General features: G+C 56.6%; 1 protein-coding gene across 14 annotated transcripts in view; it reads right to left on the reverse strand.

Annotated features, from left to right (window-relative positions):
- Nucleotides 1-2,556: 2,556 nt before the first annotated feature.
- ANKS1A (ankyrin repeat and sterile alpha motif domain containing 1A) overlaps nt 2,557-22,454 on the reverse strand; it is a 180,221-nt gene continuing 160,323 nt past the window's right edge. For 5 of the 14 annotated variants that reach the window (XM_078055457.1, XM_078055458.1, XM_036096154.2 and 2 more), the window contains 12 exons: nt 17,154-17,252; nt 16,192-16,344; nt 15,972-16,079; nt 14,602-14,766; nt 13,096-13,221; nt 12,791-12,862; nt 12,526-12,612; nt 11,821-11,958; nt 10,064-10,234; nt 9,736-9,834; nt 9,061-9,158; nt 2,557-2,970 (listed from right to left, as the gene is read on the reverse strand). In XM_078055457.1, coding sequence (XP_077911583.1) covers nt 2,862-2,970; nt 9,061-9,158; nt 9,736-9,834; nt 10,064-10,234; nt 11,821-11,958; nt 12,526-12,612; nt 12,791-12,862; nt 13,096-13,221; nt 14,602-14,766; nt 15,972-16,079; nt 16,192-16,344; nt 17,154-17,252 — 1,425 coding nt within the window. In that variant the 3' untranslated portion in view covers nt 2,557-2,861. Of the gene's footprint in view, nt 2,971-4,911; nt 9,159-9,735; nt 9,835-10,063; nt 10,235-11,820; nt 11,959-12,525; nt 12,613-12,790; nt 12,863-13,095; nt 13,222-14,601; nt 14,767-15,971; nt 16,080-16,191; nt 16,345-17,153; nt 17,253-22,454 lie in introns of those variants that run through there. The other 9 variants (XM_078055460.1, XM_036096177.2, XM_036096189.2 and 6 more) reach the window with 5 other exon arrangements.

The following is a 22,454-nucleotide window of genomic DNA, read 5'->3' on the forward strand; positions in this document are numbered from 1 at the left end:
CAAGTTTATTTTGTATTCTGTGATCTTAACTCACTTATTCTAATAATTTTCTTGTAGATTCTTTGGAATTTTCTACATAGACAATCGTAATCTGCAAATAGGGACACTTTAATTTTTCTGATATGGATGCCTATTATTTCCTTTTCTTGCCTTATTGCACTGGCTAGAACTCTCAGAATTTTAAGACTGGTAATGTGGAATCCTTTCTTTGTTCCTAATCTTAAGGGGAAAACATTCAGTTTTTCACCATTAAATATAATATTGGTTGTAGGTTTTTGTAAATGTTCTTTTTTTTTTTTTAAGATTTTCTTTGTCAGAGAGAGAGAAAGAGCACAAGCAGGGGGAGTGACAGGCAGAGGGAGAAGCAGATTCCCCACTAAACAAAGACCCGTTGTGGGACTCGATCCCAGGACGCTGGGATCATGACCTGAGCCGAAGGCAGGCGCTTAACCAACTGAGCCACCCAGGCGCCCCGGTTTTTATAAATGTTCTTAATGAAGTTTAAAGAAATCCCTCTCTGTATTAAGTACCACAAATTTAGTGCCTTGAGACAAGGCAAATTTATTATCTACAGTTCTGGGTGTGAGAAGTCCACAGTGGGTCTGACCAGCTAAAATTAAGGTGTAGGCTGAGCTACATGAGGCTCTAGGGACGAATTAGTTTCCTGTGATTGCTGTAACAAATTACCACAAACTGAATGGCTTACTTAACAAAACCAGAAATATACTCTCTCACAGTTCTGAAGGTCAGAAGCCAGTCAGTTTGGGCTGAAATCAAACTGTGGGCAAGGCTGTACTCCCACTGGAGACTCTAGTCGAGAATCTGTTCTTGCCTCTTCTAGCTTCCAGTGGCTGCTGGCATTCCTTGACTTGTGGCTGCATTTCTCCAATCTCCGCCTCCAGTCTCTGCCTCCATGGTCACCTGGAGGTTACATGGTCCTCTTCTGTGTGTATCTAAGCTCCCTCTGCGTCTCTGAGGATACTCACAATTGGATTTAAGGCCCACCCACGTAATCCAGGGGAATCTTCCCATCTCAAGATCCTTGATCTAATCAGGTTTGCAAATTATCTTTTGCCATATAAGGTAACATACTCACAGGTTCTGTTGATTAGGATGTGGATATCTTTAGGGAGCTATTCACCCTCTGTTTCCATTTTTCTTTTTCTTCACAGCTCTCTGTCCTGCCAGGCTGCCTCTCTTCTAGTCCTTTGGCTAGGGAGAGCAGACTTTTGTTTGGGCTTTGTCTGTGCCATCGGTGTCTCGGTTGGGGCTTTTATTTGTACCGAGCAAGAAGAATAGGGGAGAGTATGTCTACTTGATCTTCCTGGAAGGAGAAGTTCCAGTTTACTTTTTTTTTTATTAAAGATTTTGTTTATTTGAGAGAGAGAGAGAGAACAAGCGGGGGAGGCGGGGGCAGGCAGAGGGAGAAGCAGGCTCCCCGCTCAGCAGGGAGCCCGATGTGGGACTCGATCCCAGGACCCCTGGATCATGACCTGAGCTGAAGGCAGACGCTCCACTGACTGAGCCACCCAGGCGCCCTCTGGTTTACTTTTGATAGCTATTGTCAAGTTTTGTCCTTTGTTACATGTGATACAAATATTGTTTTCAATTGTTCTTTTTTTATTTTTAATTTTTAAAAAATTTTAAAAGATTTTATTATTTATTTATTTGACAGAGAGAGCACGAGCAGGGGGAGTGGGAGAGGGAGAAGCAGACTTCCTGCTGAGCAGGGAGCCCGATGCGGGGCTCGATCCCAGGACCCTGAGATCATGACCTGAGCTGAAGGCAGACGCTTAATGACTGAGCCACCCAGATGCCCCTAATTGTTCTTTTTTTTAAATGTTGCTTTTGGCTTTGCAGAAATGTTTGATTTTTATATAGTTGAATATGTTAATCTTTTAAAAAATGGATTCAGGGCACCTGGGTGGCTCAGTTGGTTAAGCGACTGCCTTCGGCTCAGGTCATGATCCTGGAGTCCCGGGATCGAGTCCCGCGTCCGGCTCCCTGCTCGGCGGGGTGTCTGCTTCTCCCTCTGACCTTCCTCCCTCTCATGCTCTCGGTCTCTCATTCTCTCTCTCGCAAATAAATAAAATCTTTAAAAAAAAAAAATGGTGGGCGCCTGGGTGGCTCAGTTGGTTAAGCGACTGCCTTCGGCTCAGGTCATGATCCTGGAGTCCCGGGATCGAGTCCCACATCGGGCTCCCAGCTCGGCGGCAAGCCTGCTTCTCCCTCTGACCTTCTCCCCTCTCATGCTGTTTCTCTCTCTCTCGCTCTCTAATACATAAATAAATAACATCTTTAAAAAAAAAAAATGGATTCAGAGTTTTGCAGCATGCTTGGAAAGAACTTTCTCATACCAAGATTGTGGGGAAAAAAAGTCTCCCTATTCTAGCTTTGTTGGGATTTTATTTTATTTTTTCTACATTTAAGTATGTGAGCTATCTGGTATTTATTTTGCTGTAAGTAGGCATAGGAATCCCCGTACTGTCCCCAACCTCCGTAGCTATGCAGTTGTCCCAGGCCCATTTACTGGATAACAAATATTTTGTGGTGTTAGGGAAACTCTTTTATTTGATAAAGGCTTGTTTAAAGTAATGTTCCTAATAGCTGAGGCCTGAAAGACGAGCCCCAGAGTTGTAGACGCTGCCCCGAGCGGTGGCTCGTTCACACCTCTGTGCTCCTTGGGTGTTTGAACTGCAGAACATTCTGAAAGGTCCGCCTGTCCCCATGAGCTGGGAGTCGGGTGGGACCTGCACACGCTGTAGGTGGAGGAAGCCAGAGGTGGCCAGGGCTAAGAGTGCGTTTTGAGCTGCCCTGGCAGGTGCTCCAGTTGGCACGGTTCTGCTTCCTCAGTCGCCTGGTCACTGCCGGAAGGGTGACCCGCCGCAGCCTACGGAGGAACGAGCCAGCTGCCTGGCTTCCCGGACCGCAGTGTCTGTGAGGCGGAGCTGCTGAGGACGCGGGCGCTGCCTGCGGGAGAGAGGAGTGCATGGGCCTGTGAGGGTCTACTTCACCCTCCACGCTGGGATGAGAGCAGAGAGCCGTGCCGGGCTCCTGCCGGCTCCCAGCCTCCAGGTCCTGAGGGGACGTGCGCTGGGAGCACGCTCTAGCCGGCGTCACAGGGACCGGGGCAGAGGCGGGAGCGGCAGGCAGATGCACTCCCGCCGAGCAGGCCCCACCCATTCCTTTGTCGCAGTGGCCCCAGCCCACATTCGTGCCAGACTGGCCGTTCCCACTGGGCCAGGCGTGGGCCCCCAGGGCACTGTCAGCACCGTCAGCACTGCTGCCAAGGGTCACGGCCGTAAGGCTTCTCAGTGAGGCCGAAGGGGACTCTGACAGTGGACTGTGTCCTGGGGCCCCGTTCCAGAGCCACAGTGACACGAATTATGGCCAGACCTCCTCCTCCTGGCTGGAAGGTTTCTTCTGCCAGGGTGCACAGGGGTGTGAGGATGATGAGGCCCTCCACGACTGGACCTCACTCTCTTTACCCAGGGGCCGTGCACGGGCCTAAAAAGCCCTAATTGGGAGTGAGAAGCTGGGATCTGGTCTATTAGCTGGCTGGCTAGGAAAAACCTTTCCCCGCTCTGGGCCTTGTTTTCTTCAGAAATATAGCTGGGTATTGGATTAATCAGTGATTTTCTTTTTTTTTTTAAGGATTTTATTTGACAGGGAGAGAGCAAGAGAGCACAAGCAGGGGGAGCGGCAGGCAGAGGGAGAGGGAGAAGCAGACTCTCCGCTGCGCAGAGAGCCTGATGCAGGACTCGATCCCAGGACCCTGGGATCATGACCTGAATCGAAGGCACATGCTTAACCGACTGAGCCACCCAGGCGCCCTAGTGATTTTCACTTTTAAAGCCCTTGACAAATGGAATATTTCACAGAAACTCATTTATATAAGTGTTCAGTGCTGGGGCACCTGGGTGGCTCAGTCGGTTAAGTGTCCTACTCTTGATTTTGGCTCAGGTCATGGTCTCAGGGTCGTGGGATGGAGCCCCAAGCCCTCCATCTGGCTCTGTGCTCAGCGTGGGGTCTGCTTGAGATTCTCTCTCCCTCTCTGCCCCTCCCCCCCATATTCTCTCTAATAAGTCTTTGTAAGTGTTCAGTGCTAGGCAGTTGGGGTGGAGGCAGGCATGGGACCAGGGCCTCTGAGGCGGCTGGAAGCCACTGGAGGGCATGGTTTCTTAGGTCCTCTCCAGCTGGCCCTGGGAAGGCGTGGTAACCTTTCTGAGCCTTGGCTGCTTTCTCAGAGCGAACAAGACGGATGCCTGGAGAGCTGCTAGCAGGCTTTGGAGCCCAGATGCCGTCAGTGAAGGGGTTCGTAGTACCGTTCGTGCCTTTCCAAGCCCTCCCCTTTCAATACCGGCCCAGGCACCAGCCCCTCCTTCCCTGTCCCCCCTCAGCTCCAGGAGCACCGTGTGCCTTTGGACGCTCCCGCCCGGCGTGGCCTCAGCGTGGCTTTGGGTTGGTAGCCAGTTGTGCACGTCTCAGACGTAATCGCCACAATCAAAGGAAGTTCCTTGCGGGGGACGCTCCTCTTCTACAGCTCTCGGTCCTCCAACACTGCCTTGTACAGACAGTCAATAAATGTTTGCGGGTCGACAAGCCCAGACAAGGATGCAGAGGATCCATAACCAGAACGTGGCCCCTGCTTGGGATTCGGAGGAGATGTTCTAAGGAGGGGAAGCTGAAGCACAGAGGCCTTGCAACTAGATGGGGTGGACGGATGGACGATCGCTGGCAGCTTCCCGCTGGCAGCGCGCCAGACAGAGCGGCATCCCCACACTCGTCCCTGACAGCGCGGGACCCCCGTCAGCGACCCGGAGCCGGCCTACAGCCTACAGCCCGGGCCTGCGCTGCTGCCAGAGAACCGTCAAGAAGCTTTCCAATTCAAAAACTCCCAAAAAGGAAGGCTGGTTTCATGTTGCTTCTCATTTATTAATTCCGTCTGTTCTAGGTTGTACAGTTATGAAAATAACCAAACCGAAGCTGGAAGCCCAGGAATATTTACACTCTCTCTCGTGTTGTGAGGTCAGTCCACATTGTTGCGCAGATTCGTTATGTTTGGTACCACAAGATGTTTGTAATTCGGACAAAATCGGACAGATTAACAATTATATGTACAGTAAAATAAAAGGGGAATTCATTCAAGTATCAAAATACAGAGACAAAGATTAAATAACATTTTTATTACAATTCAGTCCCGTTGCCACCCCGTTAGCAACAATACTTTTGCGAGCTGCTTGTGACGGTCATGCCGCAGGCCTGGGCCTCTCGCAGGCGGGCCGAGGACAGACGAGCGTCCGACTGTGGGAGCGGCGGCCACCACCATGGCTGCCTGCTCGGCCAGAGGCTTCTCGAGGAACGCCCGCCAGACTCTGAGGCTAGAGACCCAGGAGGCGTGTGGAGTCTGGCAGACGCGGAGCCCGGCAGGAGGGGTCCTATGGCTCAGAGCGGCGAGCAGAGAAGCTGGGGGCTGGGGCCGGGGAAGGTACTGACTCCCTCACAAGTCCTGCCCGGGGGGCCCTGCACAGCTCAGACCCCGCCGCCGAACGCCGGTGCAGAAGCGGGGGCTTTTCCGCTCGAAGCCTGTCCTTGAAGTTACACCGCCCCTTTCGAGGGGAGAGAGAGTACCTGCCCCGGAGGAGAAGTAAAAAGGAAAGAAAGATCCAGTCCCTACCCTTCTCAACTATTCGGAAATAAACCAATCTCAAAAGCAAACCCAGAGCCAGAGAGGACTAGCTAAGGCTTTCCAATATGACAACACCCTGAATAAATAAAGATATAGCAGCTTCAAGGGGAGGAAACACCTACGTGTGATTTAAAAACAAAAAGACGGCTCCAACAGCTCATCGTAGTGTCTACAGTTTGCTTTTTGGACCTGCTGCCTCCAGAGAGGAGAGGCGCACTTAGCTGAGGCCAGGCCCCCCGCAGGGGAGGGAACGGCGCCCACCCCTCCGGTTCCCTGGTCAATTCTCGCGGGCCAGTGGGGTGGTAGTGGTTGGGGGGGGGAACAGAACATGCGTGGCGGGAGCTGACGGGAGGCTCTCGGGCCTTGGGAGAAGCAGGAAGCGAAGCCAGACTTCAAGCGTTGAGGTCCTTGTTTAGTACCGGAAAGTGGAGGGTTCCCTGCCCCTGCTCCAGAGGAGGTGCCGCCCCTGGGGCCCAGCTTCGAGGCAGCGGGAGGACGGGGCCGGGCTTTCCGTTTCTGGCCACCACCGGGGTGGGGAGTGTGCCCGAGAGCACTCTCTGTGCACGGAACCCGCAGGGAATTCCGATTCACAGCCTTTGCTGGGAAAGAAGTCCTGCCGAAGCCTGGCACGTGGGTCCTGGGGGCAGCCCGCCCTGTGCCGGCAAAGCATGAGGTCTGCTGAATTACCCCCGGGAGGAAGGGCTCCTCTCTGCTCCCTACTCTGGAAGGTACTGGGCCAGCAGCGCAGCCGGCTCTGCCTCTCGGCCTCACAGGAATTACCCTGTCTGCTTCTACCACCCTCAGGAGCACAGAGCAAGAGTCCAAGTCAACAAGCGAAGCAAGCCAGCAGGAGGCCTTAAGTGGTAGTGGTGCGCCAGGACCCCAGTCTGCCCTGAAGGCCACACTGGGGGAGAACCGAATCAACTGTCCCCTTCTTTAGCCTTCTCTACACCTGGAGCCAGGGATGAATCCAGCAGCTGAAAATACAACAGTCAAACCAATAATTCAGAGAATCAAAGCGAGTCCTAGTCACACAGACCTGATTAGACAAATCACAAATTGGCAGGTAGCCGTCTTAGCCGACCTACCCATTAATGCCCGAAACAAAGCTGCTTTTTCTCCTTTCTGACTGAACCCAGGCAGTCTGAGGTCGCCAGAGAGTGCGGGGCCCGGTGCCCTGGCCACCGCGGGCTCGGGCGCCGAGGAGCGGCCCCGACTTCATGGCCCCGGGCACGGCTCGCTCAGCTCCGTCTGGCCCCCGGACCTTCACATTTGGAAGCCCAGACACGGACCGGGAGTCTCTGCTTCTGCCAGGTGCGTCTGGGGCCTGTTCTTACTGCAGAGGCAGCGTCCGGCTCCGGACGGGGACAAGAAGTTGTGCGGTTCATAAGGAACAGCAACTGACTTGGTTGGGTTTGAAAGGCAGACTCGAACAAACCCACCTGGGCCTGCTTTCCGTTCACCCCCAGGCCACTGCCCCCCCTCTACAGCCTCCCGGACGGCGCCAACAGCCCATCCCGGGGGCAGAAGGCGGCGCCGGCCGGCCTGGGAGCCGCTCTGGGGCGCCCCCGTCCTCCGATCCCGTGGCCGTCTGTCTGAAGATTGGCAGTTTAACCTAGAGGTTTGAGCCGAGTCTTAAAAATTCGTTTTCTAGAAAAAAATTTTTTTTCTATTAAAAAATGTCTTCTGGACAAGTCACTTCTTGACTCTCTGGAGTTCCAGTCTCATCTGCTCGAGGCCTGGAGTGCGGCTCACTCTGTAAGACCTGGTGGCGGCAGGTCCAGGCCGAGCAGCCCCACGGAGCTGCTCCCGGCAGAGGCCAGGCCTGGGTCTTCGAAGCTGCAGGTGACACAGTGGTGGCGGCGGTGGTGGTGGTGGGGGCCGTGGCGGTGGGAGCCTGTGCTCCCCACGTCTGTGTTTCTGCAGCACAGTCGGTTCCTCGGTGGCTCAGCTTGGCAGAAGCAAACACAACGGGGGGAGGAAAGGGTTAACCACAGGGGCCCGCACAGGGTGGAGGAAACTGAAAGGAAGCACGGAAGCGAAGGAAGGTCCCTCACAGCCTCCCCTGAGCGCCGTGGCTCGGAAGGCACCAGGACAGGCAGGCGGGCAGGGGCGCCCAGCCCGCTTTAGCACCTTGGCCTCCGCCTCTCCAGGAACCGCCGCGAGCTCCCGGCTTCTCTAGGCTTCTCTACCAGCCTACGCTGTGCTGGCGGCGCGTCCTCCTGGCACCGCGCTTTCCTGTCTCCCGCCACCTGAGCTGACCGGCCCGCCCCGGAGACCGGGGGGCTTCTTCAAAGCCTCCGCTCCACGATCCACAGCCTCCCCTCTCAGGGGACTCGAGGCTGAGCGGGGCTGACTATCTCTGACCCCCCCACTGCGGAGCAGTGACGGGAAGTCCCGGGAGGACAAGGGGAGTTGCTTGGTCCGGGTCCCTGTCCTCGAGCGGCTGGGTCCTGTGAGGGAAGAAGGTGCGTGCGTGCAGCGCACAGGCCTCCCTCTCGCTGGGTCCCCACAAAGGCCTTCCTCCTCGGTGAGCTAGACTCCAGAGCCAGCCGTGCGACTCCCCGGCGAAGGCAGGAGGGGCCGACCACACACACACGCACACACACACACACACACGCACACACACACACGCACACACACGCGCACACACACACACACAGGCCATCCCATTCCTCCGGGGACCAAGAGGCCTGCCGAGGGAAGCCAGCCCGCGGGGGTTCGGACGCTCAGGGCTCCACGCTGCCGAGTCAGGCCCGCGCCCGGGGCCCCTGGGCCCTCCCGGAACGCAGTCTGGCCCCAGGCGAGCCACGGCGCGGAGCTCGGGCTCTCACAGGAGGGAGGGACGGGACCGCAGGCCGGCCGTGAGCGGACTGCGAGGGGATTCTGGCACCAGGTGGTCACAGTGGTTGGTTGTGTCAGGAAAGGTGCAAAAAGATGGTTCGCTCTAGGCGGCGGCGCCCAGCTGCGGCTCGGCACAGAAGGCGGGAGGAGAGCAGAGAGCCCGGCCTGGGCAGAGGGGCGCTCACTGGTGGACTGCTCGCAGACTGGGCCCCCCGCCCCCAGGACTCACAGTGCCTGCCCGCTGAGGCTTCCTGGTGCCCACCTCAAAGGCAACTCACCCCCCTCCCCCGCCAAGCTGTCCTCGCCCAAGGCGGGGACTTCACAGTGTCCGGTGGTGGTGGGTACAAGCTGTGCGTGTGGTGTCTAGAGCTGCTGCCGGGGGGGCGGGGGGAGCAGGGCCCCTCCGGGGCCGGGGCCTTGGCGTCAGCAGCCGGAAGGAGAGCTGAGAAGAGCAGAGGTCGGACGGCAAGGCACAGTGAGACTAGTGGTGACAGGGGGTGAGCGGTTAGAAGATAGTGGTCTCATACTTGGTGCTGAGGCTCCGCTTAGAGTCTGGTTTAGGGTCCACCACCCAGGAGACGCTGGCGTGGGACTGGGCATCCGGGTCCGAATCGGGCGGGTCCAGCTGCCAAGGAAGAAGGGTGAGGGGTCAGAGAGGGAGCGCCGCACCCGGCTGGGGGGCAGCAGGGCCCAGCTGTCCCTTCTTCCTGCCCGGGGCCATGCTGGCATCGTGCCAGCATGAGGGACATGAGCGGAGGCCCTTGTTCTCAGAGAGCAAGCCCCCTAGGGCTGGGGTGGCAGGAGTGGCGCCCTCCCCGGAGCATCGTGGGAGGGCCACCTCCAGGCCTCTTCAGGGGCGACTTCTCCCAGGGGTTTCTCAGAGCTGCTCAGGTAAAGGAGCCTTGCCCGACCCAAGCATCGTGCTCTGAGCCCCAAACCTGTTCATGGCGGCAGCAAGGGGGTGCGGGGCTGGGAAACCCCAAGCCTCGGGTCCCTCAGGCGGGACCTGAGAGCACACCCCGGGCCTCGGCAGAGAGGACACACAGAGAAACAGAGAGCTAAAGCACAGACAGGGATGGCAGGAGGGCGGCTCAGGAAAGAATGTCACGCAGGTGGGGGGGTGGGGGGAGGCCACTGGCGTCTCAGAAAGCTCACGGTCACTTCAGGGAGACCGACACACAGACAGCAGGAGGTGTAAAGACCTTGACTCCAGGACTAACAGACGGCAGCGGTAGGTAAGAAGGACGATGGGTGGTGCAGGTGTAACAGTGACAACAGCGACTATCGGGGGGCGGCAGCACCTGGGGCGCAGAGCAAAGCAGACACAGACACGGGGTGGCGTTACTGGGGGCTCGCTGTGGGCCGGCCCCGGGGGCGCCTGGCGAGGGAGGGGGCCGCAGCCTGCGGCCGGGGCGGGGGGACAGGAGAGGAGCTGGCGGCCCGTTCCGAGGGGCCGGCTGCCTGTGGCTGAGAAGCCCCTCCGGCCGCCCGCTCCACCCCACGCCCTCGAGGCCCGGCGGGTTCACGTACTGCTGACTTCCTCGTGCCGACCCGAGGCTTAGGCACCGGTTTGGAAGACTTCGTTTCGATCATCTCGGCGGCGGAGGCCCCCAGGGGCCGGGACTTTTGGGCCTGCAGGGCCAGCTGATAGGCCACCTCGAACGCCTGCCCCAGCGTCAGGATGATCTCGTAGGTCAGATTCTGGGAGGAGACAGAGCACGACTTCAGCACTGAGACCGAGGAGCCACCTCAGCCCTTGGCTCGAAATCGCCGCCCCCCCCACCCCGCCCCCAGGCTTCACGTCCCTGAGCACAGGTGGGGGTGGGGCACCGGGACAGCTGACGAGAGAAGTTCGGCCAGTTCTGCCAGAACACTTGTTTTCAAAACACTGCTTTGTCCCAAGGTGACTGAGACGTTAGGAACAACCTGAGCATCACACAAAATTTTGTTTCCCCAGCACAATGTCGTGGACAGAAACACCAGGGGACCTGGCAGCTCGGCTTCCCAGGGGCCGACGGCCTGGCCCCCGCACCCTCCCCGCGGTACTGTTCCTCTCCCAGCCCTCTGTGTTCCCCTTCCCGCACCTTCTAAAAGTCCACTCCAGGTCTCTCTCAAGGGAGAGGGCCGGGCTGACCGCCGCAGCTCTGGATTTCTTAACCATTTCATGGGAACAGAGCGGCGCCAGTGTGTTTGTTAGGTTCCTATCTTTTCTAATGTGTCACTGACCAAGTTTTTGAGTGTGGTGCCCCGAGCCCTATCTCCCCAGAAACCCTACAAAATTTTTACTGCGTCATTTTATGTAGCATGTTGATCTTTGGGAGCATGTATGTTGTATTACAGCAGAAGTGACTGTCTGTGGAAAATGGGAGCTCTAGTTCAAAGTGCCAGGAACTACGAGTATGGGGTAGATGACCCCATTTAACCTTCAAAACAAACCCCACACAGCTGCTCCTGTTATAGTCTCTTTTCAGCCGGGGAGGAGCCAGGGCGAGTGACTTTCTAAGACCACACAGCTAGCAAGTGGCAGAGCCAGGAGTCTGACGCCAGGCCCAGAGCAAGCACCGATTTCCTGGGGCTGAGAATGCCTGGCCGTCTGTGTTCCAGAAGCCCCAGAGATTGGGGAAGTAGCTACTCTGTCCCAGGACGGCAGGGATCTGGACAGAAGCCTGGGGGTGAGGAGAGGGCCCGGGGCCTTGTCTCAGGGCAGGGGGAGTCCCTGCTGCACCGCTGTCCCTGTGGGCCCAGCCGGAGCCTGAACGTGGGAGAAGGCAGCCTCCTGTCAGGAGGGCACTGCTGCCCCCCAGAGCAAGGTAGAGGGCATTTCAGGGAGACGGCCCCTGGAGGGTGGGGAACGGGGTGGTGGGTTGACAAGCAGCCTGGGGGAGGGAAGCCCTGGCTAGAACGGCAGAGGAGCCGCCCATTCTCTGTGCTTCAGTCTCATCACTGTCTACAGGGGACTGGCCCGGGGGGCGCCTGGGTGGCTCAGTCAACCGGTTAAGTGTCTGCCTTCGGCTCAGGTCATGATCCCAGGATCCTGGGATGGAGCCTCGCATCGGGCTCCCTGCTCAGCAGGGAGTCAGCTTCTCCCTCTCCCACTCCCCCTGCTTGTGTTCTCTCTCTCGCTCACTCTCTCAAATAAACAAACCAATAAAAAAAAAGGGGGACTGGCCCAAATGGCTGCTGGGGCCTCAGCCTGAACCAGACATGAGCCAGGTGCCACCCACGTGCCGGGACAGCACAGCACCGAGGCCACCCTCCTGCGGCGCCCAGCTCAGGGCCCCACCCACCACATCCACCGTGCTGAACACATGGCAGTAGTGGTGGCTGGTCTGCAGGTCCTTGGTGATGTAGGCAAAGGTACAGAGGTCCTCCGGGTCCTGGGCCGCACAGGAAATGTTCCGGATCTCGTGCTCCGCAATGATGTTCTGCCGGGGAAAGCAGGGTCTGGAATTCTCGGCCCCAAGGCCACCTCAGCCCGTCTACCCCATCCCCGCCACCGCCATCTTTGTCCCAGCCCAGGCCGTGAGCCCACGGCCGCTACTTCTCCGGTTTGTTTGGTGGGCGTGGGAGCACTGTCTAACTTTGCCAAGGTAGGTTTAGGGGTCTCCACCCTCGACCACAGCAATGGAGGGCGTCAGATGTTCACATCTGACCACGAGCTCTCCAGCCCCTCTGCCCTCCGGGGCGGGGCATTACCAAGTGCGGGGCGTGGGGGGAGTCCTTTGCTCGTGAAGAGAATCACACCACTAAGGGCCCGGGAGCAGGTAAGAGGGCTGATGGAACCCATGCTGAGGGAGACCAGGGGCGCCTGTCACTAGGGCAGGGCCCCGGGATCAGGACGTGTGGCAGCTGAGCGGCAAGCCCCTGGCCGAGCGGGTAGGAATACAGAGGAATAAAGAGGGCTGCGGACACTGCAGGCAGCTCGGGGGGGTTGGGGAGTGAGCGGCGGGGAGAGGGGTCCACTCCCGCTAACAGAGTTGTGAGAAGCACACCTTGTTGGAGGCATCGATGAACTTGACACCTTTGTATGTGATGGACAGGATGATAGTGGGGATCTTCTTCATGTGCTCGGTGGATTTCTAGGGGGAACAAGAAGTGGGACTGTGAATGCCCCTTCTCAAGGCCAAGTCCCTTGGGATCCCACAGGCCCCAGCCTCCGCCTGACCTTACACGGTGTGGGAGGGCCCGGGGGCTGCAGCGGGTGCCCCTGGTGATGCCTCCCATCCCCACCAGCCGCCCCCCCTGCAGACAACCTACCCGCATCTTGGCACAGGCGTCCTGTGTGGATTCTGTCCCTCGAAGATCTTTGATCAACATGGAGCCCAGATACTGAGGGAGTAGGCAGTAAGCGGGCTTAGGACGTCCTGTGCTATCATGCAGGGTGACCCAACCGATTTGGGACCATAATCAGATGGTTTCCTCTCCTCACTCCCTTCCCCGATCCTGGCTGGGAGGCCCCCCTTCCCCCTCGAGAGTGGAGAACAGCACCGGAGGCCTGGACCCGGCCGGGAGGGGCGGGCGGCAGGGAGGCCGGCCAGGCTGGGAGCGCAGGGGCAACTCACGTTGGCTTCATAACCGCAGGACTCGAAGATGAGTTTCTCTGGCTGGTGTTGCCAACTCTGCACTGGGGCGTAGGGAGCAGCCAGGCTGGGGGGCCGAAGGGTCAGTTTGGCTTCGCGCTGCTCTTCCTGTAGAACACGTGGAGTCACAGGTCTGCTTGCCCACTCCAGAGGAACTCGTGGGCTCCAGCACACCCAAGGGCAAAGAAGCCAGCCCCAGGGGTTCAAGGGCAGTGGGGAGGGCAGGAGACAAAAAGCCAAGCGGGTGCACTGGGGCGGAGGTGAGGCCTATCCACGCCAGAGGAAAGGTGGAGAGGCATGGGCCTGGGCCACCTGAGGGCAGGCGTGGTCGGGAAGGCTCTGAGGTGGAGACAGGAAATGAATAAAACCAGAGAGGGGAAAACAAGCTCAAAGCATGAAGGGTGGGGAGCAGGAGTCAGATCCCTGCAAGTCTCATATCCCCGTCAGGGCCCCTGGATCTGATTCTGGGGTGGGCAGGTATCGGTGCTAGGGAGACCTTTTATAGTGTTCCCTGAGGCGGCAGCTGAGCTGGGGGAAAGGGGCAGGAGGCCACTGAAATCCAGGTGCCAGGTGATGGGGGCCTTCACTAGGGCACTGGTCCAAAGAATGGGGAAGCGAGAAAAGAGTCAGGAAATATTTATGACTTCCGTTCCCAGCACTGTGCGGAAGACTTCTGATATGCAGCAACTAAAACGGCTGGACAACATGCTTTGAAATCTCGTCAGATTCATGGCCGTGCCTGTGGAAACGTGAAGGACATCCCCAGGTGCTGGAGATGAGGAGTGTGAGTCAAGAGAAAAAAAGCAGTGAAACTGAAGTTCTCCTTGGCTGGGGGTGGGAGTTGGGGGTGGGGGAGATGAGGGACATGTGCCAATCTTGTGTCCAGCAGGCCAATTTGGGGGACAAGACACAAAGCCTGGAATCCGGGTGCAAGGCAGGAGGCAGGGCAGGTGAATACATCAGGAGCCTGGAACACAAGGCCCTGAGAAGGCGAGTGAGGACTGCGGGCTGGGGCGAGCCTAGGGCAAGGGCTTCAGGGCAGCCCAGGGCCCAGCAGAGGCTGGCGGTTCTGGGAGGGTAGGCGGCACGGCTGGATGTGTCTCCCAGCTGCACCCGACGCTGGGCTGCTGGGTGTGGAGTTAAGGAGGGCAGAAAGCCGCTCTGGGGAACAGGCAGGGCAAGCAAACGAGGGACCAAGAAGTGGCTGAGATGGGGCAGAAACCGGGCTGGTGGCCTGAGGGGCTGGAAGGAGAGGCTGCAGTCAAAGAGGAGCCAGTGGATCTGCACTTCTGAGCCACATAAGATGCAGGGGAGCCCCCCCCCCACCCGGGAGGGGAGGAGGCAGTATCTTCCTCCTGCTGCTGATCCAGGCGCCTAGATTTTCGTGGCCTCCTACCCTGCTGCCCCCACCCCAGCTTCCACCTCAGGGGACACGGGGGCAGTGAAGGGCTCTGGGGACCCCCATTCACAGCTCCCCTCCGGCCCCACCTGGATTCTGAAGCGCTCCACTCGAGAAGGTGCCACAGGGTCATGAAGACTGTCGTGCCGCCTCCTGCCCGTGTCCCCGGGAGGCAGCAGCAGGTCAGCGGAGCGGCTGGTGCAGGAGTCGTTCTGGCTCAGTGGGGACGATGTCTGGGAGAGCAAGTCTTGGCACTGTAGTGGGGGGAAATCCAGTAACACTTGGAACCCAGGAGGCCAGTCCCTGGATTGTGGGTGTCAGCCAGTCCTGGGGCACGTTAGGGCAGGTGGATCAGTGAGAATGGACATGAAGCTAAGGGCCAACACCAAGCAGGCACCGAATGGATGGCACGCTGGCCCGGGAGCCCAGCCCAGGTACCATCAAAGCAACCGAACTCTTCCTGGAGCCAGGAAGCCCCGGCGACCCAGTCCTGCGGGCACGCCACCGCCACGGGCACCCCGGGCACCCCCACGTCACTAACGCTCCTCGGCCTGGAGCCGCGGGGGGGAAAGGACGGTTACAGGGCTGGGAAGCTGCTTTCATACTCATCAAAGACCAAATCATCTGTTACAATTCACCGCAGCTCCCTGGGGCACAAGACCAAACCCAGAGCCCTTGCTTGAGAAAATATACAGCGCTGCCAGTCGGCACCCTGAGGCCCCGTCTCCGCGGTTTCTGTAACTGAGAGTCAGTGGTGCGTTTGCCCCTCAGACCGGGCTGCTGGGGGAAGGCAGCATAGAATGACGCCCTCTGGGTGAGGCTGCTGAAAACGGGTGGAGTGCGGGGGGCCCTGCTCCGAGCCCAGCGCTTGTCAGGGGCTCAGGCTTGCAGGCTCGGAACGGAGCTGGTCCCAGACCTCAGCTCGGCCCGAGTCTAACCTGCAGTCAGGGATTACCCAGCCTGAGCAACAAAGCATCTGTGAGGTTGTCAAGTCGAAGCTTCTTGAACCCATCTCGCTGCAGGGCTTTTACTTCAGAAGACTTGGGGAGGGTTCAGGTCCTGCCATGGATCCTGAGCTTTGTCTCAGGTTCACATCAGACTGTGCCCCGCTGCCCCCCCGCTCTGCCACAGCGGCTGGGATTCGGATATTTGTTTTCCTTTTTCTGACATTTTACTTTCTACTTATATTTAAACTGGACCCTTTATTATAGATGCCGTCAGGCTTCTCGGATGTAGACAGGAGGCACACAATCAACAAATGACCAGCCCCAACAACTCCTGCTCTATGCTCCTCTCACACACTGGGCCCAGGGGCAGAATGGCCCCGACAAGAGGGGACGGAAAGTTCCCGCCTCTACTACGGAGGTCATGCTGTTTCCAAAGAATGCCTCAAGAATTCTCTTTGATTCCTAGCAATATGAAGGGCACACCTATCCGTTTCCATCCCTCCCCAACTCACTCTCAGCTGGGAAAACCGTGGGGGCTTCTGAGGCGGCTCCTCGTAGGGCCTGTCTGCGAGGGAGGCAATGATGCGCTTGCGATGGCCGAGGAGATGGACCTTCAGGACCTGGACGGGGGCGGGGGGTGCAGTCAGGCCATGCCGGCGCCCACAACTCCCCTCCCACCCCCAGACCGCACCCTTGGGGACCAGGCCAGGCCCGAGCACAGGCCGCACTCACGTTGACAAGCTCCAGTTCCCAGAGGTTCTTCACAGTGTCAATAGAGCTGTAGCCACTGGACAGGAAGGAATGCACGTAGTCCTGCAGCCCCAGGGAGTCCAGCCAGGAGGGCACTGATGGGGGGCTGTTGCCGTCATAGCCCAGAGCTTTCACCTGTGGGGCGAGAAGGGGCAGGACTGACATCTTAGCACTCCTGGGACTAAAGCCCAGGAGACCAGCGTCCCCTCCCTTCACCCAGCCCTTTCTACCGCTGCTCTGGTCTCGGCACCCCCATCTGTGAAGTGGAGAGCACTCCAGGCCTGGGGAAGACAGCCCTAGTGGGTACGGCTAGAGGGGAGGAAGGGTTTACAGAGGGGCTCCCACTGAGCTCTGACAAGGTCACGGACTTAGTGGGACAACATGGTGTGTTCCTGTGAAGTGGGCATTGGCCTCACTGTTGGGACTTGGTCGTGCTCCCCCAGCTTGGGGTGAGTGGAACAAACAAGTGTACACTGGACTTATTAGCACCGGCAGAGTCAAGGGGAGAGGCTGGGGCTACCAGCCCCTGGCTCCCCAGGGAAAAAATGCCTCCTCTGCCTACAACCCTCTGCCTTCCTGGGGAAGTCGGTGCAGGCTGGCCTGGTCTCCAGTGAGTCAGGGAAGACCCCAAAGAGGCTCTGGGTGACAGGTCAAGCCTGTGGGTACCAGGTCCTGTGCTAGGCAGAGGCCTGGAGCCTCCCTCTGGAGCCTAGACTGGGTCCTCAACTGTCCCTAGTCTCTGCTGACTCTCTGGGGCCTCGGGACTTGGCAAGAAAGTAAACAGGCCTCTGTGTTGCCTGCTGGGTCCCCCAGGATGTGGGGCAGACACCTTGCAGTGATCTACATGCCCTGTTTGGAGCCAAGCTCCTTCCCTATTCCGGGTCCAGGTGGGGTCGGGAGAGGGCCGTGGCTTCGGCCGAGGCTGCAGAGCCATCAGTGGTCACCTTGGGCAGGGACCGCGCCGCCTGCAGCAGCTTCCGCCGGTGCTGTGGGTCACTGATGCCGATCTCCCGCAGGTCTTGCTCTTCCATCACGTTAGACCCCTGACAGCAGAAGAGATTGACGTGAGCACCCTCCCAAACTGGTGGCTGGTAGCAGCCTCTCGTGGCCCCTCACCAGATTCTTCTCCTTTACTTAGAGGCAGAGGGGGACAGAGATCCTGGGCTCCTCGTGCAGGCCGGGCCAGCCACCGAGAGGTCTCGTGCAGGCAGGAGGCTGAGGGGAGCTGCAGACGAGTCTGCCCCGACAGCCCACTCCCGCCCGAGTGGCCCCCGGGCGAGCTGGGCCGGGCCAGGGCTCTGGAATGTGCAGAGGGCAGTGCTGCGGACGAGAGCTGACGGGGCCCAGGGCGCGCGGCGTGCCCAGCCCCGGCCCCAGCCCCAGCCCAGCTCTGAGTGCGTGCGCCTCTCTGGGGGGCAGCTTCCACAACCTCGGAGATGAAGCCCAGGGGGCCTCTCCCAAGCCTCCTCACAGACCTGCTTTCCTAACTCGAAGGCCGAAGCAGCCACGTCAGGGAAGCAGCCAAGGAACCAGACTCACCCCAAGGAGGAGAGGAGTCTCAAAGCAGAAACGTCAGAAACAGGCTTCTGGGCGGCCCGGGAGCTGGGGAGCGCCAGAGCCGGGCCACTGAACGTGATGGGGAGGAGGGGGGCTGGCGCCTCCTGCATACCTGCCCGCTGCTGGCAGGGCCCGAGGCTTTGACTCGGACCTCCCCATTTCACGCTCCTGACCCCGGTGGGCTGTCTTTCTCCATCCTCGTTTCAGGGATGAGGAAAACGAGGCGCACAGGTCAAAACCATGCCGAGGCCACGTGTCTGGTGGTGGCGCTCAGATCTGGCTGCTCCCTGCCCCCCAACCTCTATGAGGATGTTTTATTCCTCACAGGAGTGTTGCCTGGGAGGTTTTATCAGATTATGATCCATGAAAACTCACAGGTTCTGCCCCGCCTTCAGCCACAGCGTGCCCCCAGAGGCAACTTATTGCTTTCCCGGATGTCCCTCCGGAGCCGGCTTCCTTTCCCCACAAACGGAATTCTTGTACATGTTGTTCGACACCTTATTCTTATGACTTAATACACAGGCATACCTTGGAGATACTCTGAGTTCGGTTGCAGACCACAGCAATAAAGGGAATATTGCAATAAAATGAGTCAAATGAATTTTTTGCTTTCTTAGGGCATATCAAAGTTATGCTTACACAATACTGCAGTCTATTAAGTGTGCAATAGCATTATGTCTAAAAAAAACAACATACATACCTTAATTACAAAACACTGCTCAAAAATGCTAACCACCATCTGAGCTTTCAGTGAGTTATAATCACTGATCACCACAAAAATGTAATAATGAGGAGCACCTGGGTGACTCAGTTGGTTGTATGCCTTCAGCTCAAGTCATAATCCTGGGGTCCTGGGATCAAGGCCTGCATCAGGCTCGCTCACTCTTTCAAATAAATAAAATCTTAAAAAAATATACAATAATGAAAAAATTTGGAATATTGCACGAATCACCAAAATATGACACAGAGACGTTAAATGAGTAAATGGTGCTGGGAAAATAGCGCTGACAGACCTGATCAACGCAGGGTTACCACAGACCTTCAATTTGCAAAAAATGTGGTATCTTCAAAGTGCAATAAAGCGAAGTGCAATAAAACGAGGTATGCCTGTATCTGGGAGACTGCTCCATATCAGTATAGGTAGACCCACCTCTTTTTGTCAAAGCTGCATGATCATCCGGGTTAGGGACATATTGCAAATTATTCAATCAGTTCCCCACTGAAGGTGGACTATTTCCCATTTCAACTTTACAAACAATACCGCACGAATACCCTCATATGTGCTTCATCTCTAGGACGGTTATCAAGAGAGATTGCTTGGTCAAAGGGTATGCGCATTCAGGAGTCTAACACGTATTTACACTCCCGTCAGTGACAGGAGTGCTAGGTTCCCCGTACTGTCAGCAACAGGGCTTATCACCACACATTTCTTATCGTAAGAGCATCCCACTCACTGGGGCACTCCCGCGTCTTTTCGGGTTTTATCAATCAAGTATGTACATAGCAATTACCACCCCATTCCACGTTCCACATGCTTGACACTTGCTAACCCGCTTAATAAAAGGGACTATTGTTACCCCCACTTCACAGCTCAGGAAGCTGAGGCCCAGAGAGCATGAATAACTTACGGGGGTCACATATGTAAGCATGGGGCCAGGATTTGGCCCAGAGCTCCTGTCCGTATGCTCTAGGATGCGTGGGGAGCATCCATAGCTCCTTTTCCAGGAATGACCCCCTTACAGCCTTTGTGTGTTTATCTACAGAGGTGCTGATCTTTTCTATATTTGATATGGAAAAATTATAAAGTAAGAAAATTAACACCTTTTATATATCTATAAATAGACAATTGGTTTTTCCAGTTCATCATTTGACTTTCACGTTGGCCTTGTTCGTGCAGAAATGTATTGGTCTGTACCTTGTAGAGCTTCCCTCAGTTCTGTCAGGCTTAGAAAGACCTCCCCTCTCCAAGATTTTTAAAAAAACAATCTTGCATATTCTCTTGCTGTAATTTTAGTTTCATTTTTTACAATTAAATCTTTAATCTAGCTGGATTTTTTTTTTTATGTAAGGTTTAAAGGTTAGGATCCAGTTAATTTTTTTCTAGGTGGCAAGTTGTCCATTTCTTGAATGAGCTATCTTTTCCCTACCACTGAGATGACCCATGATGTGTCCTAAATTCCTGTTTCTGGGACTCTTTCTGGACTTTGTATTCTACTGAGGTGTGATTACTTACGTCCACTTTACAGATGAGGAAGTGAGTAACTCATGCCAGCTCATGCAGACCATCACCTGGTGGCCTCACCGCTGCACCCGAGCTATAGTGAATGCGGGTGTATAGCCTCCCCGGAGCCTGTGTGTGGTGACAAAACCTTTGCCCCACAGAGGGCACCTTCCAAGCCTTAAGCTCCAGGGAGCCCAGGCAGAGAGAGCTCTGAAGCCAGGCTGGAAGCCCTCTCTGCTCAGGCTGCAGAAGGCCCCCCGTGCCGAGGGTACCACTCCACGAGCCTCTCAGTGGCGCTCTCAGAAGCGCCACTCCTACCTGCCAGAGTCACTAGCTGGAGCTCCTGCAGTCTGCCTGGGCCCAAATCTAGGGTATGCGGATGGGAAGGCAGAGAGGCAGGGCCACCTGCACGGACTCTGCCCAACGGTGAGGACACGAGTGCGGACCTGCACTGAACTGAACAGTGCACCTCAGCAAGTTTCTCAAGTCCTGCTGTAGCCCCAACATTTACTCCCAACCCTTCACGAGCTTTCCAGGCAACATTAAGGCTGAACCGAGGGCTGACAAGCAGGAAGCCCAGATCTAGCTGGAGACAGGGCCTTCATTACCCGGTCAGGAGGACCGTATGCGGCTGTGAGGAGACAGAGGCAGCGGGAAACAAAATAAAAACACAGGATGGGATGGAAAATCCAAGTGGGCAGTGGCCAGAGCGTGTGCTGGGTGCAGGCAGGGTCCCCTGATTTCCTGCATGTGCCACATCATCCTCTTGGATTAGTTTGTGTGGGGACTATAAGGTGCTCCAAATCCTCAAAGGTGAGAAACATTCTGGAAGTTTCCACACCCTCTTTACTAAAGGGAGAAAGGGACCACTGTCTTTTAGAACCATCTTCACAAGGAGGGCGATGGGGGAAGAGAGACTTTCTACTTTACCTTCTACCACACTGATGTTTATACCAAGGGCTACTACTGTCCCAGGCCCTGTGCTGAATTCCTAATTAGGGAGCTAAGAAAGTAGAACAGCTCATTGGCTTAAGCATTTCAGTGAACAGAACTTTTCTTAGATTTAAAAAAAAGTTTCTAAGTCTAAGAGAAATCTGAAACACATAAGTAGTCGACACTCAGCTTGGGTGGGTTCAGTTCCTGAGGAATGGAGGATAGGAGGATAGGAGGACAGAGGTGGGACAGAGCACCAGAGCCTCCCCGTTCCAGGCTCTGCTTCAGCCCTCCACTGTCCAGTCACTCCGTGCTTTGTGGGGGAGGTGACATGCAAAGGTGCCAGTGACATGCCTCCTGACCACGTCCCAGCACTGTGCAGGGACTGTGCATTCATCCCTTGAAAAAAACTCTGCCTATAAGCCTTTGAGATAGGAACTGCCCGATTATACAAAGAAACTGAGGCTCACAGAGCAAAAGTGACTTATTCCAGGTCACTGAGTTTGTGAGTGACAAAGGGACAGTTAGACCTTTATCTCATGCTCCAGGCTTTCTACTTGCTTAGGTGGGGTGTGCTGTAGACAAAGCAAAGTGTGGAAGGTGAAGGTAGCTACAGCCTGAGAACCAGAGCAGGGGATCTATCCCAGGGCTGGGGTGCACTTGGGCTCTGGAACTAATATCCCTACCACAGAACCTGCCTCCAACCTACCTGCTCTGCACCTCTGGAGCAGGGGCAGTGTTTCCTTCTTTTTATGGGTACAGAATCCCAACTCTTAGCACCTTGTGGACCCCTGGAGGTGGGGGAGGGCAGGGCTTGCCAAGGCCTCACAGTGAGGGAGAAGCAGGGTCAGGATGTGGTCCAGGCCTCTGCATACACAGCCCAAGCCCTGGGCCCAGGGCCCTCAGCATCTAGGGGCCTAGAGCAGGCTGACTCAGGGAGAGGTCGGCCTGCCAGAGCTCAGTGCAGGATCGCGTGAACCTGCTCAGTGGACTGACTGGCACAATCACACACCATCATTCCTGGGTGTACTTCCTTGAGAAGACACGAACGAGAAGCCATGACTTTTGTGGTAGCTGTAATTAGTTCTACTTGCCATTTGAATGGTTTCTCCTTCCTGCCAGTATCTGTCACTGAGCTTCGCCAAAGGCGTAGAAGGTGGTACCTCAAACAGTGGCTTGTCAGTGCCGAGTGGGGTTTCCAAGGCCCAGCAGCCAGGGGCCACGGGAATGGAAGGAGCATGGACAGCAGGAACTGCCTCTGGGAGTCCAGGGGAGAGTCCTGGCAGAGGCGGAGGGAAGGGCTGGTGCAGGCCCCACAGCCCTTTCTCCCTAGCTTTCTCTGGCCCTCCAGGGTTCTGATTATCTTCAGAGTCTTCCTGACCACATGATTTTAGTAGAAGGAAAGACGCTTTTGCATCTTGAAAGGTATCTCACTTGTCAATATTTTGCTGGAAATTTCTTTAACTGCTGCGCATGTCTTCATTCAACAAACAGTAGAAAAGGCCTAAGAAGGAAACATTTAGGAATGTGGCAC

This window comes from Halichoerus grypus, chromosome 9, assembly GCF_964656455.1.
Source record: "Halichoerus grypus chromosome 9, mHalGry1.hap1.1, whole genome shotgun sequence".
Classification (NCBI taxonomy): domain Eukaryota; kingdom Metazoa; phylum Chordata; class Mammalia; order Carnivora; family Phocidae; genus Halichoerus; species Halichoerus grypus.